This window comes from Oryctolagus cuniculus, chromosome 7 (assembly GCF_964237555.1).
Source record: "Oryctolagus cuniculus chromosome 7, mOryCun1.1, whole genome shotgun sequence".
Lineage (NCBI taxonomy): Eukaryota > Metazoa > Chordata > Mammalia > Lagomorpha > Leporidae > Oryctolagus > Oryctolagus cuniculus.
The window spans coordinates 7,663,648-7,689,164 of record NC_091438.1 but is presented as its reverse complement, the minus strand read 5'-3'; the positions used below and the strand labels follow the sequence as shown (position 1 = coordinate 7,689,164).

The 25,517-nt window shown below is 46.8% G+C and overlaps 1 protein-coding gene across 5 annotated transcripts in view; it reads right to left on the bottom strand.

The window, feature by feature from the left end:
* Nucleotides 1-25,517, bottom strand: part of AXDND1 (axonemal dynein light chain domain containing 1) — a 111,621-nt gene that overhangs the window by 11,859 nt on the left and 74,245 nt on the right. For all 5 annotated transcript variants that reach the window (XR_007924154.2, XM_070077203.1, XM_070077204.1 and 2 more), the window contains 3 exons: nucleotides 20,131-20,330; nucleotides 18,903-18,999; nucleotides 8,738-8,848 (listed from right to left, as the gene is read on the bottom strand). Coding sequence is in view for 4 of the 5 variants with exons in the window: in XM_070077203.1 (XP_069933304.1) it covers nucleotides 8,738-8,848; nucleotides 18,903-18,999; nucleotides 20,131-20,330 (408 nt within the window). In the remaining variant the exon portion in view is untranslated. The remainder of the gene's footprint in view (nucleotides 1-8,737; nucleotides 8,849-18,902; nucleotides 19,000-20,130; nucleotides 20,331-25,517) is intronic.

Below are 25,517 nucleotides of genomic sequence, written 5' to 3'. Positions count from 1 at the left end.
AGCTCTAGTTATGTCCATTTGAGGAGTGAACCAGCAGTTGGACCATCTATCTTTTGCTCCACCTCTGTCTATCACCCTGCCTTTCAAATAAATAAACCTAAAAACAAACAAACAAACAAAAAACACAATCTCTGTCCTTAAGAAGCAGCTTACAAGTCCATGGAGAAGATGGTACGGCTGCACGGAGTCCCGTAGTAGGAAGAGCTGGCCCAGCCCAGGCAGCAGGCGGGCGAGAGACGGGGCCTGCCAGGATGGCTCCGTGGAGGAGACAGTGTCCGAGTCTCCTCTTAGGGGGTGAGGAAGGGAAAAGGAGGCACAGGGGTGCTCTGAGCAGAGGATGCTGTGTGTGGGTGGCTGCTTCTGAGGGCGACAGGACAGACACGTAGAGGCGACTGCAGAGCAAGGCCAGGCTGAGACCGGAGCTCTGGACTGAATCCTGAGGCACTGGTGTGCTGGCTTTGCTCTTCTGCAACAGTACCCCAGGGCCGGAGAGCAGGCTTGAACATGCAGGAAGGCGGAGGGAAGCCAAGGAGGGGTGGGGGAGAAGAGAGGGAGAGAAGGAAGAGGCGCAGGGAGGGGTGAGCCAGGCCGTGGCTGCAGGGACCACGGGAACCAAGAGGACGGAAATTCTAGAACCACCACGGGAGAGGTGACGCCCAGCGGCTGACTGGACGGATGCGGGAGAGCGCAGGGCAGCGTTCACTGCGTGGCTCTCGTTAAGGCCAGTGTAGAGAACGTGCTGCCCGCAAAGCTGATGAAGGAAGTTGGGAATGCTGAGAGAGAGAGAGAGAGAGAGAGAGAGAGAGAGAGAGAGAGAAAGGGAGGGAGGGAGGGAGGGTGCAGGTGAGGCCAAACAGAGACAGCCGTGCAGAAATACGCAGTGAGGCAGCTGGGTGTGAGCCTAGAGTTTGGATGCAGGGATGCGGACTAAAGACAGGGATCTCACAGTGAGGAGCACGTAGTTAGAGAAGGGGAATCCGTTACACTGCACAGGCAAAGCTGGGAAGTGGGGAGAGTGTGCATCCTCAGGACAGGCCCCTCCCCACCTACAGGGCAGGGAAGTAAAGCAGCCCACAGGGGGCACTGAGAGGCCGGAGCAGTCTGACTAGGCTGCCAGGAGGGCAGGAGACAGGAGCGCGGCAGCGGCGGCCCCCACGCCTCGGAGAGCTCACTTAGCTGATGACTGCGGCAATGCTTATGAAAGCAAAAGCAGAGATCAGTCCCACACGCACCGGGGAAAACGCCAGATTACAGTACACGCTCGACAAAAAATGCTTTATAGAAATTTTAATTATGCTGCAGAAATGCATATATGGCTTAGAAGAGTTTGGATGACATATTAGAATATTTTTCTAAAATAAAAATACTTTTCCCTTAGGGCCAGTGCTGTGGCGCTGCAGGTAAAGCCGCCACCTGCAGTGCCAGCATCACATATAGGCACAGGTTCTAGTCCCTGCTGCCCCACTTCCAATCCAGTTCTCTGCCTAAGGCCTGGGAAAGCAGCGGAAGATGGCCCAAGTCCTTGGGCCCCTGCATGCGTGTGGGAGACCCAGAAGAGGCTCCCGGCTCCTGGCTTTGGCCTGGCCTAGTGCCAGGCATTACAGCTATCTGGGGACCGAACCAGCAGATGGAAGATCTTTCTTTTTCTCTGTGTCTCTCCTTCTGCGTGTAACTCTGCCTTTCAAATAAGTAAATAAATAAATCTTAAAAATAAAAATACTTTTCTGGGGCTGGCACTGTGGTGTAGCAGGTAAAGCTACCACCTGCAGTGCCAGCACCCCATATGGGCACCAGTTTGAGTTCTGGCTGCTCTACTTCCAATCCAGCTCTCTGCTATGGCCTGGGAAAGCAGTGGAAGATGGCCCAAGTGCTTGGGCCCCTGCACCCACGTGGGAGACCAGGAAGAAGCTCCTGGCTCCTGGCTTCAGATCGGCATAGCTCCAGCTGTTGGGGCCATCTGGGGAGTGAACCAGTGGATGGATAACCTCTCTCTCTTTGCCTCTGCGTCTCTGTAACTCTGTCTGTCAAATAAATAAATAAATCTTTAAAAAAAATTTCCCCTATAACATACTACTGCTGCAAAATGTTTAAAAAATATAGAGAAATTAATAACTTTCTCAAATTTAACAACTTCTATCAGTTTGCTGAGTATTCTTCTAGACTTATGTATATATAACACTTTAATGTAAATGAGATAATGTTACATTCTGTACTTCTCTTTTCTCAATAATATACCACAGATTATATTTATTTCACTACATAAACATCTACTATATCTGCATAAAATTTATTATGTGAATATACCATTTTTATTTAATCAATGTTCTATTGATAAATATTTAAATTTTTTCTAGATCTTTGCTATTATAAATAATATAATAATTAACATTCTTATACAGACATATATATAACTATCAAATAGACTACAAAAATTATATTTAACCTGTTTAAAGAGACCAAAAATATGAGTAAAGAGAAAGGTTACAAAATTGATCAGATAAAAAAAGGATCCAACAGATCTTTTTTTTTTTTCCTTTGACAGGCAGAGTGGACAGTGAGAGAGAGAGACAGAGAGAAAGGTCTTCCTTTACCGTTGGTTCACCCTCCAATGGCCACCAGGGCCGGCGTGCTGCGGCCGGCGCATCGTGCTGATCTGATGGCAGGAGCCTGGTACTTATCCTGGTCTCCCATGGGGTGCAGGGCCCAAGCACTTGGGCCATCCTCCACTGCACTCCCGGGCCACAGCAGAGAGCTGGCCTGGAAGAGGGGCAACTGGGACAGAATCCGGCACCCCGACCGGGACTAGAACCCGGTGTGCCAGCGCCGCAGGGCAGAGGATTAGCCTAGTGAGCCGCGGCGCCAGCCCCAGTAGATCTTTAGTAACTGAATTTAAAAGCTCAACAGAAAGGTTTAATAGCAAATTAAACTCAACTTAGGAACTAATTGTCGAATTCAAAGATAAGCCAAAGGAAATTATCCAGGATGTAAAGCAGACAAGTAGAAAAGAGAACACACGAAAGATGGGGGCCGGCACTGTGCACAGTGGGTTTAACTGCAGCCTGCAACACTGGCATCCCACACCCGAGTGTTGGTTCAGTCCCAGCTGCTCCACTTCCCATCCAGTTCTCTGCTATTGCACCTGAGAAAGCAGCAGATGGCCCAAGTGCTTGGGCCCCTGCACCCAAGTAGGAGACTTGGATGGAGTTCTTGGCTCTTGACTTCGACCTGGCTCAGCCTCAGCTGTTGTGGTCATTTTGGGGAGTAAACCAGTGGATGAAGACTGTTTTCTCTGTCTCTCCCTCCCTCCCTGTCACTTTGCCTTTCCAATAAATAAAGTGAATCCTTTCTAAAAAGTTTTCAAAGATGTCTAAGAGACCTACAGGATAGATTCTAACACACTTCCATATGGCGTTCCAGCAGTAAAGAAGAGTTCATACAGCAGAGGCAGTATTGAAGAGACGATGCTATGGTCTGAATGTGTCCCCAAAGTTCATGTGTTGGAAACTTGATCCCCAGCAAAACAGACTGGGAGCGAGGACTCTTCCTTCATGAACAGGCGTGGGTCAGTTATCTCAGGCGGGTTCCTGATGGACTTCAGGTCAGCTGCCTTCCCCCACCTCTCTCTCTCTCTCTTATCTCTATCCCTATCTCTATCTCTATCTCTATCCCTATCCCTATCCCTATCCCTATCCCTATCCCTATCCCTATCCCTATCCCTATCCCTATCTCTATCTCTCTCCCCTCCTGCACAGTGAGCTCCTTGCCCTCCTGCATTCCACCCTTTGGCCACGGGGGGGGGGGGGGGGGGGCAGGGGATGCATGAGGGAGGCCTTCACCAAACGCTGGACCCTTAATGTTGGACTTCCCAGCCTCCAGAAAGAGAAGAAATTCATTTCTGTTCTTTGTTCATCACCCAGTCTCATGTATTCTGTTACAGCAGCACAAAACAGACCATGACAGATGATGACAGGATTTTCCAGATCTAAGGAACGATACAGGCCAAAGATTCAGGACACCAAGGGAAGCCCAAGAAAAATTTAAAAGGAAAAAAAATCCATATCCACATGCATCAGTGAAACTGGAAAATGCTAAAGACAAAAAAGAAAACCTTAAAAGAAGTCAGAGGGAGGAGACAGATTAATTTCAAATGAACCAAACAATAGCATACAGAAAACAATGCCAATAATATCATTAATGTTCTGAGAGAAAATAACACCATAGAATTAGCTGTGTTCTCAACAACAACAATGACAAAAATCTAAGAATCAGAATGGAATAGACATTTTCAATCAAAAACTGAGTTTTGCCACCAGTAGAGCCTCGTTAGAGAAAATTCTAAAGATTAAAGTGACTACAGGGGAAGGCCTGAGATTTCTGAAGGAACAATAAAGAAATCAAACGATAAGGCAACTCCACTGCCAGTTTCCTTTTCCTCTTTAAAAAGATTTAATTTATTTATTTAAAAGAGTTACACAGAGGGAGGGATTGAGGGAGACAGAGAGAGAGAGAGAGACAGAGACAGAGACAGAGACAGAGACAGAGAGAGACAGAGTGTGATCTTTCATCACCTGGTTCACTCCAGATGGCCACAATGGCAAGGCTGGGCCAGGCTGAAGCCAAGAGTCAGGAGGTTCCTCCAGGTGTCCCGTGTGGGTGCAGGGACCCAAGCACTTGGGCTATCTTTTGCTGCTTTCCCAGGCCATTAGCAGGGAGCTGGATGGGAAGTGGAGCAGCCGGGATATGAACTGGTGCCCACAAGGGATCCCGGCATCGCAGGTGGGACCTTTACCTGCCATGCCACAATGCTGGTCACTCTTGAAGTATTATTTATTTTAAAGACAGAGAGAGAAAAATAGAGAGAGAGAGAGAAGCGAAATTTTCCATCCTCTGGTTCATTCTGCAGATGCCCACACCACAGGAGCCTGGGCTGCTCCAGGCCAAAGCCAGGGGCCCAGAACTCAATTTGGTCTCCCACAGGAGTGGCAGGGACCCAAGTACTTGAGCCATTATTGCTGCCTCCTGGAATGCACGTTAGCAGGAAGCTGGATGGGAAGCAGAGCAGCTGAAATTCAAGCCAGGCACTCGTGATACAGGTGAGGCGTCCCAAGCCACCCAGCCCAGCCCATTTTCTAGAGGTAAATCACCAAATGCATTCCTGCTAGCAGGGTCAGAAGTAAGAATGCTTGCCACATCCATTACTGTTCAACCTTGAACTGGAAGAGTCATTCAATATAATTAGAGGAGAAAAAGCCTTTAGAAGTATCAGGATTGAAAAGAAAGAGGTTAAACTGTCTTTATATGTAGATTATTTAATTCCATGTCCAGAGAACCCAAAAGAATCTACTGTAAAACAATTAAAAACTCTAAGACAATTTTAAAAAGTCATAGAATATCAAATTAATCAAAAACATATACACAAACAGCTAAAAGAAATATTTCATTTAAAATATCGAAAATACAGTAGTCATAAAGCTTACAAATACACAAAATGATCAAACCATAAAACATTATTTAAAGGCACAAAGCAGATTTCTTATAGCCTATGTTTTTGGGTGAAACAATTCAACATTATAAATACATCCAAGTTAATACAGAAATTTAAATTATCTCAGTTTTTAAAAATCTTATTTTTTTCTAGAGCTATGTTTCACATTAGAATAAATAAGCAAGAACAGCAACAAAATATCTAAAAAAAAGATCAGTGAAGAAATCTGGCCCTACCATGCATGGAAATGTATCATAAAGTCAATATTAAGGAAATGATCCAGGAATACATCAATGAAAAAGAACAGAAAATCCAAGAACAGATTTAGGTAGAATATATTTGTTCCAACAAATGTCGGAAATAGTGTAATGTGCATGGCAAATCAGCTTTGCTCATATTAACCCAAAAGGTTGAACTAGGGTAAAGGACTTTACTTACTATAGTTAAAAAAGGTACAAGGAGACGGCACGTTTAGTTCAAAAGAAAGAATAATTTTTATAACAGTGCAATGACCAGTAGTAACTGTTTTCATAGTTTTTAAGAGTTATTTATTTATTTGAAAATCAGAGTTACAGAGTGAGAGGGAGATATAGAGAAACAGAGATCTTCCATCTGCTGGTTCCCTCCCCAGATGGCTGCGATGGCAAGGGCTGGGCCAGGCAGGAGCCAGCAGCTTCTTCTGGGTCTCCCATGTGGGCTGAAGGGGCCCAGGCACTTGGACCATTTTTCGCTGCTTTTCCTGACCATTAGCAGTGAGATGGCTCAGAAGTGGAGCAGCCAGGACAGGAACCAATGCCCACAGGGAGGCCAGCATCACAGGCAGAGGCTTTACCAGCTATGCTACAACGCAGACCCACAAAGAATAATATTCTAATAGTGCCCATCAGAACTGAACAGACTACCTCTGAAAGTACTTCTCTGTCACTTAACACATTCAAACTTGGGCACAATGACCACGTAGATGTTATATTCATATTCACACATTAAATTCATGTAAGGCTGAATTCCATCACCTTTAAAATCTCTTCTGTTCTCAAATGTCTATGGTTCTACATCCTTCTTAATTTTTTTCTGTATCAATCTAATTTTTTTCCTAGATCTGATGTGCAGCCAAGTTTATGTCTGTGATATTTCATTGAATTTCTAAAACTATGCTATAATTAAAGATTTTTGATGTTTATGAAATCCCTCAGGGTTCAATTCATAATAATTTGGCCAATACATGGGAAGCACAGAAAAGTGAGCATTTTACAAAGATGCATAATTTAGAAAGATGGTGTTTAAATCCCCCAACTACAGCAACTCCACCTTTGTCTCAGACCCAAGAATAGTGAATCAAAGGAGTATGGCTTTGATTCAGCGGGAACTTCTTCAGAATGTTCTAGATGTGAATGCTCTCAACAACTCAGGTAAAAACAAAAGTCTGTGACCATGACATTCACGGATTCTGATTTCCCACTAAACAGGATCAACATACTAAGTCATGTGTAGCATGAAGAAGGAGAAGGAAACGCATGCCAAGGACAGGGTAACGGCATTTGAGAGGTGGGCAGAGGTGGAAGACTACAAGAGAATGCACAGAAGAGCTCAGTGTTGCAGCAGTGAGTTCAGCTACCACTTGGGACATCTGCCTGGGACTGAGTCCTATCTTTGCTTCCAATCTAGCTTCCTGCTACTCTGCCCCCTGGGCGACAGCACATGATGGCTCAAATACTTGGGTTCCTGCCACACACATAGGAAAACCAGGTGGGGTTACTGGTTCCTGGTCTTGGTTTGGCCTAGCCATGGCTGTTGCAGGCATTTGAAGAGTGAACCAATGGATAGAAGATCTCTCTCATGCTCTCCCTCTTTCTCATTCCTTCTCCTCCCCTATTCACTCCCCAGCTACATCTGTCACTTTGCCTTTCAAATAAATAAATACATAATTTTGTTTTTTTGTTTTTTTTTTATCTTTTATTTAATGAATATAAATTTCCAAAGTACGACTCATGTGTTACCATAATTTTGTTTTTTAAAAAATGGGATGATTGGGGGCCGGCGCTGTGGCGTAGTGGGTAAAGCTGCAGCCTGCAGTGGTGGCATCCCATATGTGCGTCCTGGCTGCTCCACTTCTGATCCAGCTCCCTGCTATGGCCTGGGAGGGCAGTGGAGGATGCCCCAAGTCCTTGGGCCCCTGCACCCGCGTGGGACACCAGAAAGAAGCTCCAGGTTCCTGGCTCTGGATCAGCGCGGCTCCGGCTACTGCAGCCAACAGGGGAGTGAACAAGTGGATGGAAGACCTCTCTCTCTCCACTTCCTCTCCTTCTCGCTCTGTGTAACTCTTTCAAATAAATAAATAAATCTTAAAAAATATAAAAAAAGCAGTGAACGGTGAACAGAGCCTAATGCTGCAGAGAAGCCAGGTTAAATATGGATTGGAGACACTTGGATCCGGCCTAAGGAGTCCCTGGTGACCTTACAGGAGATTGAGTTTTAACAAAAGTGATGGTGATGGAAAAGAAAGGAAGAACAAAGCAGTCGAGAAGACAGGATCAAATGACTTTTTTTAGGATGGGAAAAATGACCATGTTTATAAATTGGTTTTAGGTTGATAAAAACAGAACCGTTAACTACACAAAGGAGAGAGGGTATCGGAATGTCGCTAAAACAAAAACCACACCGGGGATGGGAAGATTGGGCCTGGAGGAGAGGAAAGGGGAGAGTGCAGAAGCAGGGAAGTGTGGGGGTTTCTCAGGACGCGGCAGGCAGCTCCCGTAGGGAAGCCATGTTCTCCTTACTCAGCAGGGCACACAACCACTGCCAAGAAAGTGAGAGAAGAGCTGCGAGTGCTCTTGATGAGAACCGGCAGGGCTGCACAGGGACAACCCTGTACCGCAGACCGGAAGTCTCTGAGAGGGAATGACAGGGCTGGGCGGGAACAACCCGGTACCGCCAACCGGAAGTCTCTTCTGAGAGGGAATGACAGGGCTGCGCAGGAACAACCTGGTACCGACAACCGGAAGTCTCCTCCGAGAGGGAATGACAGAGCAGCGCAGGAACAACCCGATACCGCCAACCGGAAGTCTCCTCCGAGAGGGAATGACAGGGCTGCGCAGGGACAACCCGGTACCGCCAACCGGAAGTCTCCTCTGAGAGGGAATGACAGGGCTGCGCAGGAACAACCTAGGTACTGACCGGAAGTCTCCTCCGAGAGGGAATGACAGGGCTGTGCAGGGACAACCTAGGTACTGACCGGTGCCCATGGGCGCGTACCTCTTCCCCAAGCAGCTGCTGCACTTCTTCAAAAGTCAACAGGTTTATCTTTCTGCCTTTGAGATCGGAAAGGAGGTGAGAGCACGTATTGATCCACTCAAAACATTCTTTCTGAAAGGAGACAAAAGATAATTATGCAGAGAACGGTCAGATTATATGCATTCGTTTACTTGACCTATTGAGGAGCTGCTGTGTACAGTCGCTCTAGATTTAACTTTGAATCATCTCAGTTCTGAGATTTGTGCAGAAGCCACTTACTGTGCATGTAGACATAAATCCTAGCATCTCGTAGTGATGGGATTTGGGACCTGGGTTGTAATGGGACAAATAGCCAAGTGCCATGAAACCAGACACAGAGATGAGGTGGGGCTAAAGCCAGGAGCTGGGAACTCCATGCGGATTCCCCACACGAGTGTCTATTTTAACCATCATCACTGCCCCCAGGGTCTGCAGTGGCAGGAAGCTGAAGTCAGGATTCCATCAAACCCAGGCCCTCTACTGTGGGACGTGGGAGCCTAACTGGCATCTTAACCATTCACTACACCAAACGCCCACTCCTGGACTACTTTTTAACGATGGAATTACCATAAAGTGTCAGAATCAACACATCTAAGAAATCAAATCTGGGCCTGGTGCTGTGGCACAGTGGGTAAAGCAACTGGCTGCGATGCCAACATCCCATATGGACACTGGTTTGAGTCCCGGCTGCCCCACCTCCAATCTAGCTTCCTGCTAATGGCCTGGGAAAGTAGCAGATGATGGTCCAAGTACTTGGGCCCGTGCCATACATATAGTAGACCTGGATGAAGCTCCTGGCTCTAGCCTGGGCCAGGGTTAAACAGTAACTGTATTTTTAAATTTTTATTTCTTCAGAATTAATTCACCATTCATGAGAAATAATTTAACTATTCTCTAGTTCCATGTACATAGTATGAAATAAATCCTAGTCATTTTCCTATAAGCTTCTGAGACACTGGGAATGTTATCATAAAACTTACAACAGGGAGAAACATCATTAGGAGTCTTTTGATGAAAGTTTTACAGTAATCTATAGAGTTAAGCACATTTTTCCACAGAGTAAACCAATTTTCCTTTAAAACCTTCAGTGTCAACTTTAGTCAGACATCAAAAAAACAGTTTGGCTGCTGCTCAATACACATGGATCTTTTTGGCTGAATTCTTTTCATATTTAATTCTATTTATTTATTTGAAGGGCGGAGTTACAGAGAGAAATAGAGACAAAGAGAGAGAGGTCTTCTATCTGCTGGTTCACTCCCCAAATGGCCGCAATGACTGTAGCTGGGCCAGGCCGAAGCCAGGAGCCAGGAGCTTCTTCTGTGTCTCCAATGTGGGTGCAAGGGTCCAAGCACTTGGGCCATCTTTCACTGCTTTCTCAGGTACATTAGCAGGGAGTTGGATTGGAAGTGGAGCAGCCGGGACACAAACCAGCTCTCATATGGGATGCCAGCACTGAAGGCCGGGGCTTTAACCCACTGGGCCACAGCACCAGCTCCTTTATATTTAATTCTAATCAAAATATGATCTGTTAATAGATGCTTCTGGTATAAAGGAAAGGGGAGGGGCACTGTGGCATAGCAGGTAAAACCGCCGCCTGCAGTGCCAGCATCCCATATGGGCACTGGTTCAAGTCCCAGCTGCTCCACTTCCATTCCTGCTCTCTGCTATGGCCTGGGAAAGCTGTGGAAGATGGCCCAAATCCTTGGGCCCCTGTACCCACGTGGGAGACCCAGAAGAAGCTCCTGGCTTTGGATCGGCTCAGCTCTGGCCATTGCAGCCATTTGGAGAGTGAACCAGTGGATGGAAGCGCTCTCTCTCTCTCTCTCTCTGCCTCTGCCTCTCTGTAACTCTGCCTTTCAAATAAATAAATCTTTTACAAAAATAAAGTAAAAGGACTAAAGTTTGTGCCTGGGGTGAAGGAATATTTAAGATGCTGAGAGATGGCCCTGAATGTTAAGCCTGTTCTTGAGGATCAAAAGCAGGAGAAATAGAAGGCTACAGGAGATAGTCTTTCACAGGAGACCAGCAGTGAGACGAGAGATGATCAGAGCTATTATGAACCCGGGATGGGTGTTTGGCCTAGCGGTTAAGATGCCTGTGTCCTACACTGGAGTGCCTGACTCTGGCCTCTGATTCTAGCCTCTTGTCAATGCAGACTTTGTGGAGTAGCAGGTGACAACTCAAGTAGTTGGGTCCCTGCCACCCCCATGGGAGATCGGGATGGAGTTCCTGGTTCCTGGCTTCAGACCAGCCTAATCTTAGCCATCACAGGAATTTGGAGAGTGAACCAGTGGATGGGAGCTCTCTGTCTGTCTGTCTATTGAATAAAATTTAAACACACAAACACACACACACACACCATCCTCCGATCCTCTCAGAAAGGAGGAGAGCTGAAACTTCCTTGAAGTTACCAGTGGGGAAACAATGAGAGGCAGGCTCCCAGTAGTGTTTACAGTCATACTCCTTTTGGAGGAGCAGAAAATCCTGGAGTTACTGGAAGAATCTTGGGCGATGTGAGAGAGGCAGCTTCAGCCCAAGGCTGATAGCAGGTCTTCCCGGATGGGGAAGAATGGCACGGAAGGAGTTGATTGTAGCCGGAAGCCAGTTGGAAGGGCCCCAGCTGGAAGTCGTCAGGTCCACTCGGGTGGGTCTGTCTTTGCTCCTGGGAGTTATTTCCCTCCCCTATCTTCCCAGCACTGTCAGCACTGGCCAGCGTGTGCCTTTCCATCAGTTGTGCCCAGCTGAGAGATCCTTCTGGTAATCTGCTGTCGGCTCAGATTTTGACTATGCTTGAGGGCATGAGTGCTTCTGATTATACCTGGAATATTAGAAACGGTCGACCTGAAACATCGTAAAGGACATCTACTACATTCCCGGGGGCTGAGCTTCCTGGTTTCATCAGCTCTCTGGATGGCGGTTGTTCTGGTGAACTCATACTGGGCGCTAGGACTCTGACAAAGTGGCCAAGCCTCAGGGGAAGACGTCAGGACAGGCGATGACCATCCCCAGGAGGAACAGCTAACACACACACTGCAATCAGCTTCCTCCAGAAACAGGCTCAGGGGCGGCATCCCTGGAACTGGGTCCCTCTAGAAAATGGCTTCCTGCATCTACGTGGCGCTCAGCTGTGTGAGGCCAGACTGCATCAAGATACACTGAGAGCAAGTGAGTGATCTACGGCCATGAGCCACTGCCCTGTGATCTCGGGAAACCAGATAATCCCCGTATCTCTTGAAGACGTGATTTGTCCAGGGTACTTGGTGGGAGGATGGAGTAAGACCCACTGGTAAGAATCATCAAACTGCAAAACATGCTTACCTAGGTAAGGCCTCCCCCTTCTAAAAACTGCCCAGTACCTCACAAAACCCCTTTACTAGAAAGGAGCCCCCCCCCCCAAGAAAAAACCATTAGGTCGGGGGAAACATCAGTAATGTCATCCAAATACTAACTAGCAGGTTTTCAGGATGCTCAAGTGTGGTGGAATGAGAAGGTCATGCCAAGATGGCCTCTGAGAAGGTGAGAAGGTCATGCCAAGATGGCCGCTGACAACAGAAACTGCCTGGCAACAGGCCGTGAATGGATGGCTTCGGAAATCACATGACATCAGAGCCTGACTGACAACAGGCCGTGATTGGATGGTTTCAGAAACTGCCTGGCAACAGAGCCTGACTGGCAACAGGCTGTGATTGGGTGGCTTTGGAAACTGCCTGGCAACAGGCTGTGATTGGTTAGGGCATAGACCGCCCCTTGACTGGATTGGCTGCCTTGGCTATATAAGCAGCTGTAGCAACTGAAATAAATGAGTCTGCGGGCTGCTTGCCTCAGGCGTGCTTTCACCCAACTCCTGGGGTCTGTGTGGTGACTCCGCGCCTCTTGCCCCCACCACACTCCTCCTCTCAGGAAGAAATCAAGCTCAACACTCAAGTACTGGAATGTGCTACCCCGCAGCATCCCGTATCCCCGTGTTATACAAGGCTTCTTTGGAAGGCCATCTTCCACCCTTCCCCTCACGGGATAGGGACGAGGCCAGACTCTGACGTCACACAGATTCACATACCACAGAGCTGTCTAGGATCAGGGGAAGGTACCAGGCAGTCAAGGATGGTGACAAGTCTGAAATTAAAATATCACCAGTGAAGGTGAAACGAACCGTTTGTTTTTTATCAGGAAGAACTGATGCATCTCAGAGTCCTGAGGGTGCTGCTGAGCCCCCTAAATACACTCGTCTGGCAGACCCCTGAGAGGCCTCCGCCTCGCTTGGAGAGCTGCGTGTGTGCGTCTTATGCATGGGATCAGGTACAGGTCTTGTGGTATGGAGGCAGATTTCCGCTTCCTCTGACAACATTTATCTGAAATCGCCAGCAGAGGGTTAGTGTGTGGGAGAGAGCATAACAGAGGATCTAAGTAGCACAGGGGGGAAGTGCAGATCCTCAGAGATGCTCAGGTCATGGGGCCAGTGCTGTGGCGTAGTGGGTAAAGCCGCCGCCTGCAGTGCTGGCATCCCATAAGGTCGCCAGTTTGAGTCCTGGCTGCTCCACTTCCAATCCAGCTCTCTGGTATGGCCTGGGAAAGCAGTAGAAGATGCCCCAAGTCCTTGGGCCCCTGCACCCACGTGGGAGACCCGGAAGAAGCTCCTGGCTTTGGATTGGTGCAACTCCAGTAGTTGCAGCCAGTTGGAGAGTTAACCCCCTTCCCAGCCATGTAACTCTGACTTGAAAATGAATAAATAAATCTTTAAAATAAATAAATAAAAAGATGGCCCAAGTCCTTGGACCCCTGCATCCACATGGAAGACCTGGAAGAAGCTCCTGGCTCCTGGCTTTGGATCGGCTTAGCTCCAGCCATTACTGCCATTTAGGGAGTGAACAAGCAGATGGAAGACCTCTCTCTCTCTGCCTCTGCCTCTCTGTAACTCTGCCTTTCAAATAAATAAATAAATCTTTTAAAAATTTTCTAGTTACTAATTATTAATTTCAGACATTGCTTTTTATTATTTGGATTTGGGTCCTTTGAAATTTGTTGAGACTTTCATTTTAATTTCTCATAGCATAAGTTCAATTTTTACATACAATAATGTATGCTTATTGAATACAAAAGCTGGCTAAGGTGTTCTATATATGTATATTTTTAAAAGATTTTATTTATTTATTTGAGAGGTAAAATTACAGAAATTACAGAGAGAGGGAGAGACAGAGAGAGGTCTTCTTTCTTTCTTTTTTTTTTTTTTTTTTTTTTTTTTGACAGGCAGAGTGGATAGTGAGAGAGAGACAGAGAGAAAGGTCTTCCTTTTGCCATTGGTTCACCATCCAATGGCCGCCACAGCTGGCGTGCTGCAGCCGGTGCACCGCACTGATCCAAAGGCAGGAGCCAGGTACTTATCATGGTCTCCCATGGGGTACAGGGCCCAAGCACTTGGGCCATCCTCCACCGCCTTCCCTGGCCACAGCAGAGAGCTGGCCTGGAAGAGGGGCAACCGGGACAGAATCCGGCGCCCCAACCCGGACTAGAACCCGGTGTGCCTGCGCTGCTAGGTGGAGGATTAGCCTAGTGAGCCGCGGCGCCGGCCGAGAGAGGTCTTCTATCTGCTGGTTCACTTCCTGGATGGCTGCAACAGCCTGAGCTGCGCCACTCCGAAGCCAGGAGCCAGGTGCTTCTTCCCGGTCTCCCATGTGGGTGCAAGGGTCCAAGGACTTGAGCATCCTCTACTACCTGGGAAGGCCATAGCAGAGAGCTGGATTGGAAGAGGGGCAGCCAGGACTCGAACTGGCGCCCACATGGGATGCCGTTGCCACTGGCGGAGAATTAACCTATGGCACTGCAGAGCCGGCCCCTCTATATATGTATATTAGGTCAATTTTATTAGGTCATTTTCTTTAAAGAAAGACTTACTTATTTGAAAGGCAAAGTTACAGAGAGAGAGAGAGAGAGAGAGAGAGAGAGAGGCACCTTCCATCCATTGGTTCACTCCCCAGATGGCAGCAACAGGTGTGCTGGCCAGGCAGAAGCCAAGAATCTGGAACTTTGTTCAGGTCTCCCACATAGGTGTAGTAGCCCGAGGACATGTGCCATCTTCCACTGTTTTCCTAGGGACATTAGCAGGGACCTGGACTGGAAGTTTAGGAGCCGGGACTTGAATAGATGCCCATATAGGATGCCAGCATTGTAGGTGCCAGCCCCATGTCAATTACTTTTAATTATGCTGTTCAAGTAATCTACACATATACACCTGTCTACTTGTTCTGTTAATTACTGAAAGGTGTACATCCAAAATCTCCTTATATATTTGTAGATTTATCTATTTCTCCTTATAGTTCTGTCATTTTTTGTATTTGCTTTGTATAACATTATCCCCTCCTTTTTCTTTCAATTTTTACTTAACTTCATTTGCTTAAATAGATCTCTTATAAAAAGTATATAGAATTTTGTTATATTTAGTATGACAAGCTTTGTCTTTTAACTGGGGTATGAAATCTCTTTACAGTAAGTGAAATTACTGATATAAATCTGCCACCTTATTTTATGTCTTCCGTTCACCCTTGTAGTCTGTTATTTTTATCCCTTATTGCCTCCTTTTGGATTTTTATCATTCACTTTTTCCTTTTTACTCTTAGAAGTTATATATTCTGTTTGACTGCTTTAATGGTTATCTTAGGACTCACAACCTGCGTGCTTATCAACAATTGTAGTGAATGTAAAAGAGATTCTGAGATTGGATAAAAAAGCAAGACCACACTATGTGCTGCCTAAGCAGCCCACTTCAAGATGAAGACCTAAGTATGTTAAAAATGAAATGATGGGGAAGATACAGCATGCTAATATTAATTTTAAAAAGCTGGAGTGACTATATTAATAGCAAAGGGGATTTTGATGATAGAATATTACTAGGGATAAAGAGAAGCATTTCATAATGAGAAAGACACCTACGCTTAATGCTGATGCACTTAATAACAGAGCTTCAAAACACAGGAAGCAAAAGCTGTTAGAACTACAAGGAGGGGCCAGCACTGTGGCGCAGCAGGTTAAAGCCCTGGCCTGCAGTGCCGGCATCCCATTTGGGCACTGGTTCGAGTCCCGGCTACTCTGCTTCCGATCCCACTCTCTGCTATGGCCTGGAAAAGCAGTAGAAGATGGCCCAAGTCCTTGGGCCCCTGCACCCACATGGGAGACACAGAAGAAGCTCCTGGTTCCTGGTTTTGGATCAGCTCAGCTCTGGCTGTTGTGGTCATTTGGAGAGTGAACAAGCAGATGGAAGACCTCTCTCTCTGCCTCTACCTCTCTCTGTAACTCTGTCTTTCAAATAAATAAAATACATCTTTAAAAAAAAAAGAACTACAAGGAAAACAGATGAATTAGAATTGCAGTCAGGACTTCAATACACTTATAACTGACAAGTAAATTAAGGAAAGATAAAACAGAAAAAAATGGTGGAGGAAATTCAAGGAAATCAAAAGTTGGTCTTTGAGATCAAGAAAATTGCTGGCCGGCACTGTGGCTCAATTGGCTAATCCTTCACCTGCGGCGCTGGCACCCTGGGTTCTAGTCCCAGTTGGGGTGCCGAGTACTAGTCCTGGTTGCTCCTGTTCCAGTCCAGCTCTCTGCGGTGGCCCGGGAAGGCAGTGGAGGATGGCCGAGGTGTTTGGGTCCCTCCACCCGCATGGGAGACCAGGAGGAAGCACCTGGTTCCTGGCTTCGGATAAGCTCAGCTGTTGCGGGTAATAGGGTAGTGAACCAGAGGATGGAAGATCTCTCTCTCTTTCTCTCTCTCTCTCTCTTTCCCTCTCTGCCTCTCCTTCTCTTTCTGTATAGCTCTTTCAAATAAATAAATAAATCTATGAAAAAAATCACTATGATTCTTTCTATATAGCAATGACCACTAAGAAATCAAAATTATAAAACAATACCATTTATATTAGGGATAAATCTAACAAAAGATATATAAGATCTGCACACTGGCCGGCGCCACGGCTCACTAGGCTAATCCTCCGCCTTGCGGCGCCGGCACACGGGGTTCTAGTCCCGGTCGGGGCGCCGGATTCTGTCCCGGCTGCCCCTCTTCCAGGCCAGTTCTCTGCTGTGGCCCAGGAGTGCAGTGGAGAATGGCCCAAGTACTTGGGCCCTGCACCCCATGGGAGACTAGGATAAGTACCTGGCTCCTGGCTTCGAATCAGCACCGTGCGCCGGCCGCGGCAGCCATTGGAGGGTGAACCAACGGCAAAGGAAGACCTTTGTCTCTGTCTCTGTCTCTCTCACTGTCCACTCTGCCTGTCCAAAAAAAAAAAATCTGCACACTGAAACCTATAAAACTTTGTTGATAGCAACAAAAAAGATCAAAATAAATGAAGAGGCATAGTGTATTCACAGATCCAAAGACTCAGTACTGTTGTCAATTCTCCACAAACTGCTTACTGGATGAAAGGCAGTCTCAATCAGAATCCCAGCAGGCTATTCTGGGGAAATTGATAAGCTAACTGTAAAATCCAAATGGAAAGCAAAGGACCTAGAACAGGATGACCGATGTCGAGAAAGAAGCACGAACTCAGAGCATTTGCAGTGCCTGATCTGAAAGCTGCTTCCCTAGCGACAGCAATGGAGACGGTTTGGTAATGGTGACAGTGTTGACAGTAGATCAGCAGAACACAGGAGAATGCCCAGAATAACACACCAGTGGTCAAGAGATGCATCGCAATAAACAAAGAACAGTCTTTTTGACAAAATGGCACTAAAATAATTAGATACACAAATGCCAAAAAGTGAACTTCACTCCTGGCACCATATATTAAAAAACAAAACAAAACAAAACAAAACAAAAACTCAAAACGGGTCATAGATCTGAGTTTGAAGCCTAAAACTATAAAAACTTCTAGGAGAAAATATAGAAAATCTTTGTGATATTGTTGTTCAGAGATTTCCTTAGATATAACACCAAAGATCTATAAAAGAAAAAAGTGATAGACTGAACTTCTTCTCTTCCAGAGACATGGCTGGGGTAGGCGTATGGTGCAGTGGGTGGAGCCACCACTTGGGATGCCTGCATCTCACATCTGAGTGCTGGTTCACATCCCCGCTCCTCCACTTGTGATCCAGCTTTCCACTGATGCACACCCTGGAAGGCAGCAGGTGATGGCTTAGGTACTTGGGTCCTTGCCACCCACATGGAATTCCTGGCTCTTTCTCTCTCTGGCTTGCACTCGCGCTCTCTCCCTCTCTCTCTCTCTCTCGCTCTGTTTTTCAAGTAGAAGGAAATAAATAAATAAATAGGCAAGTTTTTTTTTTTTAAAGGACATGATTAACAGAAGAAAAGACGAATCACAGACTGGGCCCCTGCACCTGTGTGGGAGACCTGGCATCCGATCAGCCCAGCTCTGGCCATTGTAGCCATTTGGGGAGTGAACCAGCAGATGGAAGACCTCTGTCTCTCTCTCTGCTACTGCCTCTCTTAACTCTGCCTTTCAAATAAATACATAAATCTTAAAAAAATATAAAGAGTGTAAAAATGTTTCAAACCATTGGGAAGACCATTTGTCAACTCTCTGTAAAACTTCATACATACACCACAGGACCCTGCCATTCCCATTCCTGTACAACTACTCAAGAGAGATGGAAGTGCACGTTCATTCAGACTTGTACATGAACATGCATTGAAACCTTGCTTGCGATCACAAAAACCTGGGAATAATTAAATGCCCACCAACAGAGAATGAATAAGTCATGTGCATCTATACAGCGAATTACTACTCAGCACTAAAGTATGAACTTTTAAAGCCTGAACTTCTGATGAAAGCAATAATGTATAGGAATCTAAAACCAATTAGGCTTAGGCACAGAAGTCAGTCCAAAAAAATCACGTTCTATATGACTGCATGTGTACAAATTCTAGAAAATGGCAAATAATCTTCTGTGCTGTAAAGTGTATCAGATGTTGCCTGGGGCCAGGATGAGGTTGGGAGTTTACAATGGGGTGCACACAACAAGGAAATCTGGGGTGTGGGTGTTTTAGACATGTTCCTTATTTGTACTGAGTGATTCTCATGGGTATATGTGCACTTATACTCTATAAAATTGTCCACTTTATGAGCAGTTTGTTGCAAGTCAATTAAACCTCAAAAATAAGCTACAAACAAAACTAAGAGGAAGGCAGAGTTGTCACCTTCATGTTATCCAGATCCTGAAGCTCCTTAGCAGGATTTTTTTCTAAGTGAGTTGCTTTACTCAGAGCCATTGCTGTTGCCATCTCTTTGCAACACCTGTCAAAAAAGAAAGCAAACACACACACTCAGCATAACCTATTTATTGTCGGTTTCTCTTCTCGGTGTTTAAGCCCCTATCGTGGAAACTGACCACAGTAATTCAGCTACTGACTCGCCAAGCAATTCTCACCTTTTTCTTCTTCTTGGCTTCCTCCCCTCTCACTCTGAACCTTTGATAACACTGAATTAAAACGAACGGATGAGGGGCCGGCATTGAGGCAAAGCAGGTAAAGCCTCTGCCCGGGATGCTGGCATCCCATGGGGTGCTTGCTCCTGTACCAGATGGTCCACTTCTAATCCAGCTCCCTGCTACTGGCCAGGGAAAGCAGCGGAAGATGGCCCAAGTACTTAGGCCTCTGGCCCCGCAATGTGGGAGACCCAGAGAGGCTCCTGATTCCTGGTTTTGGCCTGGCCCAGCCCTGTCCGTTGTGGCCATCCGGGGAACGAACCAGGGGATGGAAGATCTCTCTCCCCACTTCTCCCTCCGTAATCTGACTTTCAAAATAAATACGTAAATCTTTTTTTAAAAAAATGATGGGATGATTTAGCTAGATTATAAAAGCAAGCAGTCACAGTGACTATATCCTAGTTAGTAGACAGCAAGTTTTCAGACCACATCTTCATTCGGTGAAAACCTTGCAGCTTTTCAGGAGTAAGGTGGTGTTTTTTTATTTTTTCATTTTTTAAGAGATAATTTGGTTGACATAAATGCAGCAAACAGAACTCTAGATTCATCTTTGCGTGGAATTACACAGGAACCTGCAAGCTTCGTATGTCTCCCAGTATGTGTAAAAATGCAAGATGTGTCTTGTTTATACAAGGAAGTGGGATTTTTTGGTGTGCTAGTTCTGTCAATTTTTACACTACCCCTCCTCCTCCATACACACCATTTCCCAGCCTGCCTATTGCAACACTGCTTCTCTAAGAATTCCAAGGCCACAGGGAGAACGCCAAAATCTCAGATTCCGCCTGAGCACATGTTAAAGCTGGGTGAAAAACTGAACGGGCGTTTGCTTCAAGGTTTTCAAATAACCCAGTATTACTGCTACTTAACTGCCCCTCTCTCCCGCCCCCCCATGTCACCTTTGACCTTCAAAGGGGCAGCAATAATACAAGCAGATAATTCACCTGATCAGATAGCTGGAGTACTGGGCCAGCTTCCTCACCAGTGCAACTGCATCTAACTCTAACTGAGCAACTCCTATGTCACGTTTCTCAGCACTCTCCTCCTCTAACTTCGGCAGGGTGTACTGGTCGGTGAAGTCAGGGACCATTAAAATCAGCAAACTGACCATCCACTGGATCATCGATATATGCAATTCGTCCATCTGTAAAAAAAAAAAAAAAAGAGAGAGAGAGATTATAATACAAACGATTACTTTAAAATCAATCAAACAGCAAAATCAGTATCAAATTTAAACACTGCAATGACCAGGGGCTGGTGCTATAGTGTAGTAGGCTAAGCCTCCGCCTGCCGCAACAGCATCCCATATGGACACCAGTTCGAGTCCTGGCTGCTCCTCTTCCGATCCAGCTCTCTGCTATGGCCTAGGAAAGCAGCAGAAGATGGCCCAAATGCATGGGCCCCATACCCACGTGGGAGACCTGTAAGAAGCTTCAGACTCCTGGCTTCGGATCGGCACAGCTCCAGCCGTTGTGGCCATTTGAGAAGTGAACCAGTGGATGAAAGGCCTCTCTCTCTTCCTGTCTGCCATTGCCTCTCTGTAATTCTGCCTTTCAAAGAAATAAATAAAATCTTGAAAAAAAAAAAATGAGGAGTTGGCGTGGTGGTGCAGTGGGTAAAGCCGCCACCTACAGTGCCAGTACCCGGTTCGAGTCCCAGCTGCTCCACTTCAGATGCAGCTCTCTGCTATGGCCTGGGAAAGGAGTGGACGATGGTTCAAGTCCTTGGGCCCCTGCACCTGCATGGGAGACCCAGAAGAAACTACTGGCTCCTGGCTACAGATCGGCCTGCTCCGTCCACTGCAGTCATTTGGGGAGTGAATCACCAATGGAAGTTCTCTCTCTCTCCTTCTCTCTAACTCTGCCTCTCAAATAAACAAATAAAATCTTAAAAAAAAAAAAAAAAAAAAAAACAACTGAAAGGACACCTGTGGCAAACTTTCAATAACATATACTTCTTAATGAGACCAGATCATGGCTCGGTCAGCCTATGTGCATTTTCTTTTGCTTGTTGCACTATAATAAGCTACTCTTCTCAGCTTAACCACCTCGCCGTGGTTCCCACATGATGAACCAAGGCATTCCTGGGCTTCACAGAACACTCACAAGGAACTCATGGATTCCTGAAATTAACGTTTTCTTTTGTATTTATATGACAGGCAGAGTGGCAGGGTAGGGGCGGCGACAGACAGAAAGCTCTCCATCTGGGTTTCCAGTGAGGAAACTCGAGCCATTCCAGGTACTCAGCCATTCTCTGCTGCCTCGCAGGGTGTGCCCTCAAAGCCAGGCACTCTGGGGGGACGCACATATCCCAAGTAAGTCTCCAGCACCGTGCCGCCTGCCTGCCCCAGATGCCGTGGATTTTAAGCGACTGGTGGCTGTGTGAGAAAAACACACACTGTGTGAGAGTCCGTGCGGAGCAGGAAATCAGAGCTGCAACGCTGGAGCCGACCCCAAGGTTGGTGAAGCTGCCCCGCACACACAAGTCTTATCCCATTCATCAGTCATGTTGCTTAAACGAAAAGGTTTTTTTTTTCCCCCTTTTCATGTATTAGTTTTCAAAATAATTACTAATTTGTTAGGATATTAAGTATTTAGTAAGTCACCTGGCGCTATCTTTAATAAACCTAACTGCCAGGTATTTCTTTTAGCGTAGGAGTATGAACAGAGGACCCTCTGAACAGAGAACATCAGAACCTCAGCATCAAAGCATTCGCCGAGGTTGGAGCCCAGAAATAAATTGTGGAAGACTTCACTGTGCAAATGCAAATATCCTACACGTTATACTTTTTTTTTTTTTTTTTGACAGGCAGAGTGGACAGTGAGAGAGAGAGACAGAGAGAAAGGTCTTCCTTTGCCGTTGGTTCACTCTCCAATGGCCACCACGGCCGGCGCACTACAGCTGGCACATCGCGCTGATCCGATGGCAGGAGCCAGGTGCTTCTCCTGGTCTCCCATGGGGTGCAGGGCCCAAGTACTTGGGCCATCCTCCACTGCACTCCCTGGCCACAGCAGAGAGCTGGCCTGGAAGAGGGGCAACCGGGACAGAATCCGGTGCCCCGACCGGGACTAGAACCCGGTGTGCCGGCGCCGCAAGGCGGAGGATTAGCCTAGTGAGCCATGGCGCCGGCCCTACACATTATACTCTTCAAATGCCCTCCCCTTTGTTGCTGTTGATTTCTTCTGAGAGGATTCATTCTGAAAGGAGCGTGGTGGGGGCAAGAGGCGCGGAGTCACCACACAGACCCCAAGAGTCGGGTGAAAGGGGGCCAGAGGTGAGCAGCCCACAGATTCATTTATTTCAGTTGATACAACAGCTTATATTGCTAAGACAGCCAATCCAGTAAGGGGCGGTTTATGCCATAACCAATCACAGCCTGTTGCCAGGCAGGCTCCGTTGCCAGGTGGGTTTCAAAGCCATTCCTGAGTAACTGATGCTGGCTTGCCAGTGGCCATCTTAGCATGGCCTTCTCATTCCACCACACTCCTTCTCTGGTTGGTGAGTTCCTAAGTGTTTCTCTAGGCTTAACCATGATTTACTCTGAGAACATTTTGATTTTCACTGGCTTCAACTTGCTCCTTTTCCCATGCTTCTATAGGACTTGGTACCCATCTCTTAGAATCATTTGGATTCCATTATCCTGGGTATCTCCTTTTTAAAGATTTATTTATTTATTTGAAAGGCAGAGCTACAGAAAGGGAGAGACAGTGGGGGAGGGGTGCAGAGAGAGAGTATCTTTCTTCCACTGATTCACTCCCTTTCCCAAGTGACTGCAATGGCCAGGCAGGGCTGAGCCAGACCAAAGCCAGGAGCCAAGAGCTTCTTCTGTGTCTCCCATGTGGGTAACAGGGGCCCAAACACTTGGGCCATCTTCCACTGCTTTCCCAGGCCATTAGCAGGGAGTTGGATGAGAAGTGGAGCAGCTGGGATTAGAACCGCAGCCCATGTGAATGCTGGTATCCCAGGCAGTGGCTTCCTGCTGCACCACAATGTTGGCCCCAGCCTGTGTACCTCTTTCAAGCATGAACCATCATATTATCCCTTCATACCACACACAGTACTGAGCAGGGAGTAAGTGTTTAAAAAAATATTTGTTGAGTGAGTTAATAAAACTAAAACCTGGTTGTGGTGGAATGAGAAGGCCATGCCAATATGGCTGCCTGCAAGCAAGCGTCAGTTTCTCAGGAATGGCTTAGAAACCCACCTGGCAATGGAACCTGCCTGGCAACAGGCCGTGATTGGATGACTTTGGAAACCACATGGCAATGGAGCCTGCCTGGCAACAGGATTTGATTGGGTGGCTTTGGAAACTGCCTGGCAACAGGCTGTGATTGGTTCGGGCATAGGCCGCCCCTTGACTGGATTGGCTGCCTTGGCTATATAAGCAGCTGTAGCAACTGAAATAAACGAGTCTGTGGGCTGCTTGCCTCAGGCCTGCTTTCACCCGACTCTTGGGATCTATGTGGTGACTCCGTGCCTCTTGCCCCCACCACGCTCCTCCTCTTAGAATGAATCCACAGCAACATCTGGTAGCCTACCCTGTACTAAAACCCAAACTTTTTACCTCTTAATTCAGAAGGATAGATTGTTAATGACATAAACCAGTGTTGACTCATGTATATCTTATATCTGAACAAACATATCAGGAAAAAGAGAAGCCCTTCTGAGGAAGAGTTAGGAAGACTACTACCCTTTTATAAGTTAAGAACAGCCCCCCTCCCCATTCCACCAGCCATGTTCCGGCTGGCTCAGTGTCAGTAGATCCATTCCTTTGTGTTCTTCTATATACCAATGACCTGCATTATATTTCACTGAAATAAAGCATTTTTCTTACAAAAAATATCGATCCTTGGTCATCTCGCCTATGAAATAAACACAAAAAGATTTTATTACCTTCATTTTAAAGTTAATTAGAGGGGCCAGCATTGTGGCACAGCAAGGTAAACGACTGCTTCTGAGGCCAGCATTCTGTATCACAGTGCCAGTTCAAGTCCCGGCTGCTCGGATTCTGATCCAGCTCCCTGTTAATGCTGTCTGGGAAGGCAGCAGAAGATGGTCCAAGTACTTGGATCGGTGCTACCCATGTGGGAGATCTGGATGGAGCTCCTGACTCCTGGCTTTGGCCTGGCCCAGCCCTGGCTGTTGCAGCCATTTGGGGAGTGAACCAGTGGATCAAAGAGCTTTCTGTCTCTCCCTCCCTCCCTCCCCCATATGTATGTCACTCTGTCTTTCAAATAAATATATAAAAATTGTTAGATTAAGTCGTATAATCAAAAACATGCAATAAATTATAAGTGAATTTAAAATTAAAATCAAATTAAACACATAAGGGTATCTTTCAGCTTCACAAAGATATACAAGAGGTCTTCAAAATGTTCATGGAAACACTTTCCCACAGTTATTGAGCATCCTCATATAAATATTCTTTTTAATGAGATGGAAGATGAATATGGTAATTTTTTTTTTTTTTTTGGACAGGCAGAGTGGATAGTGAGAGAGAGAGAGACAGAGAGAAAGGTCTTCCTTTTGCCGTTGGTTCACCCTCCAATGGCCGCCGCGGCCGGCGCGCTGCGGCCGGCGCACAGCGCTGATCCGATGGCAGGAGCCAGGAGCCAGGTGCTTTTCCTGGTCTCCCCATGGGGTGCAGGGCCCTAGCACCTGGGCCATCCTCCACTGCACTCCCTGGCCACAGCAGAGGGCTGGCCTGGAAGAGGGGCAACCGGGACAGAATCCGGCACCCCGATCGGGACTAGAACCCGGTGTGCCGGCGCCGCTAGGCGGAGGATTAGCCTAGTGAGCCGCGGCGCCGGCCGAATATGGTAATTTTTATACTAAAACAGAGTCACTAAAATTTTTGGGTTTTTTTTAAAGATTTACTTATTTTGAAAGTCAGAGATACAGAAAGAAGGAGAGATCTTTCATCTGCTGGTTCACTGCCCAGATGGCTACAATGGCAAGGGCTAGGCCAGGTCAGAGCCAGGAGCCAGAAGCTCTCTCCAGGTCTCCCATGTGGGTGGCAGGGGCCCAAACGCTGGGTGAAAGAAACCGGAGGGCAGGCATTGGTGCAGCAGTTAGGGTGTTGCTTGGGACACTCTCACACTGGTGTGGCTGGTTCAGGTCCCCATTCTACTTCTGACCCGGCTTCTTACTTGCAGATCCTGGGAATCATCAGCTGATATCTGGGTCCCTGCCTGCCATGTGGGAGACCAGACAAGAGCTCTGAGCTCCTGGAATCAGCCTGGTCCTTGGGAGACCGGACTGGGGCTCTGAGCTCCTGGAATCTGCCTGACCTGGCACCAGCTGTTTCAGACATTGGAGAATGAACCAACAG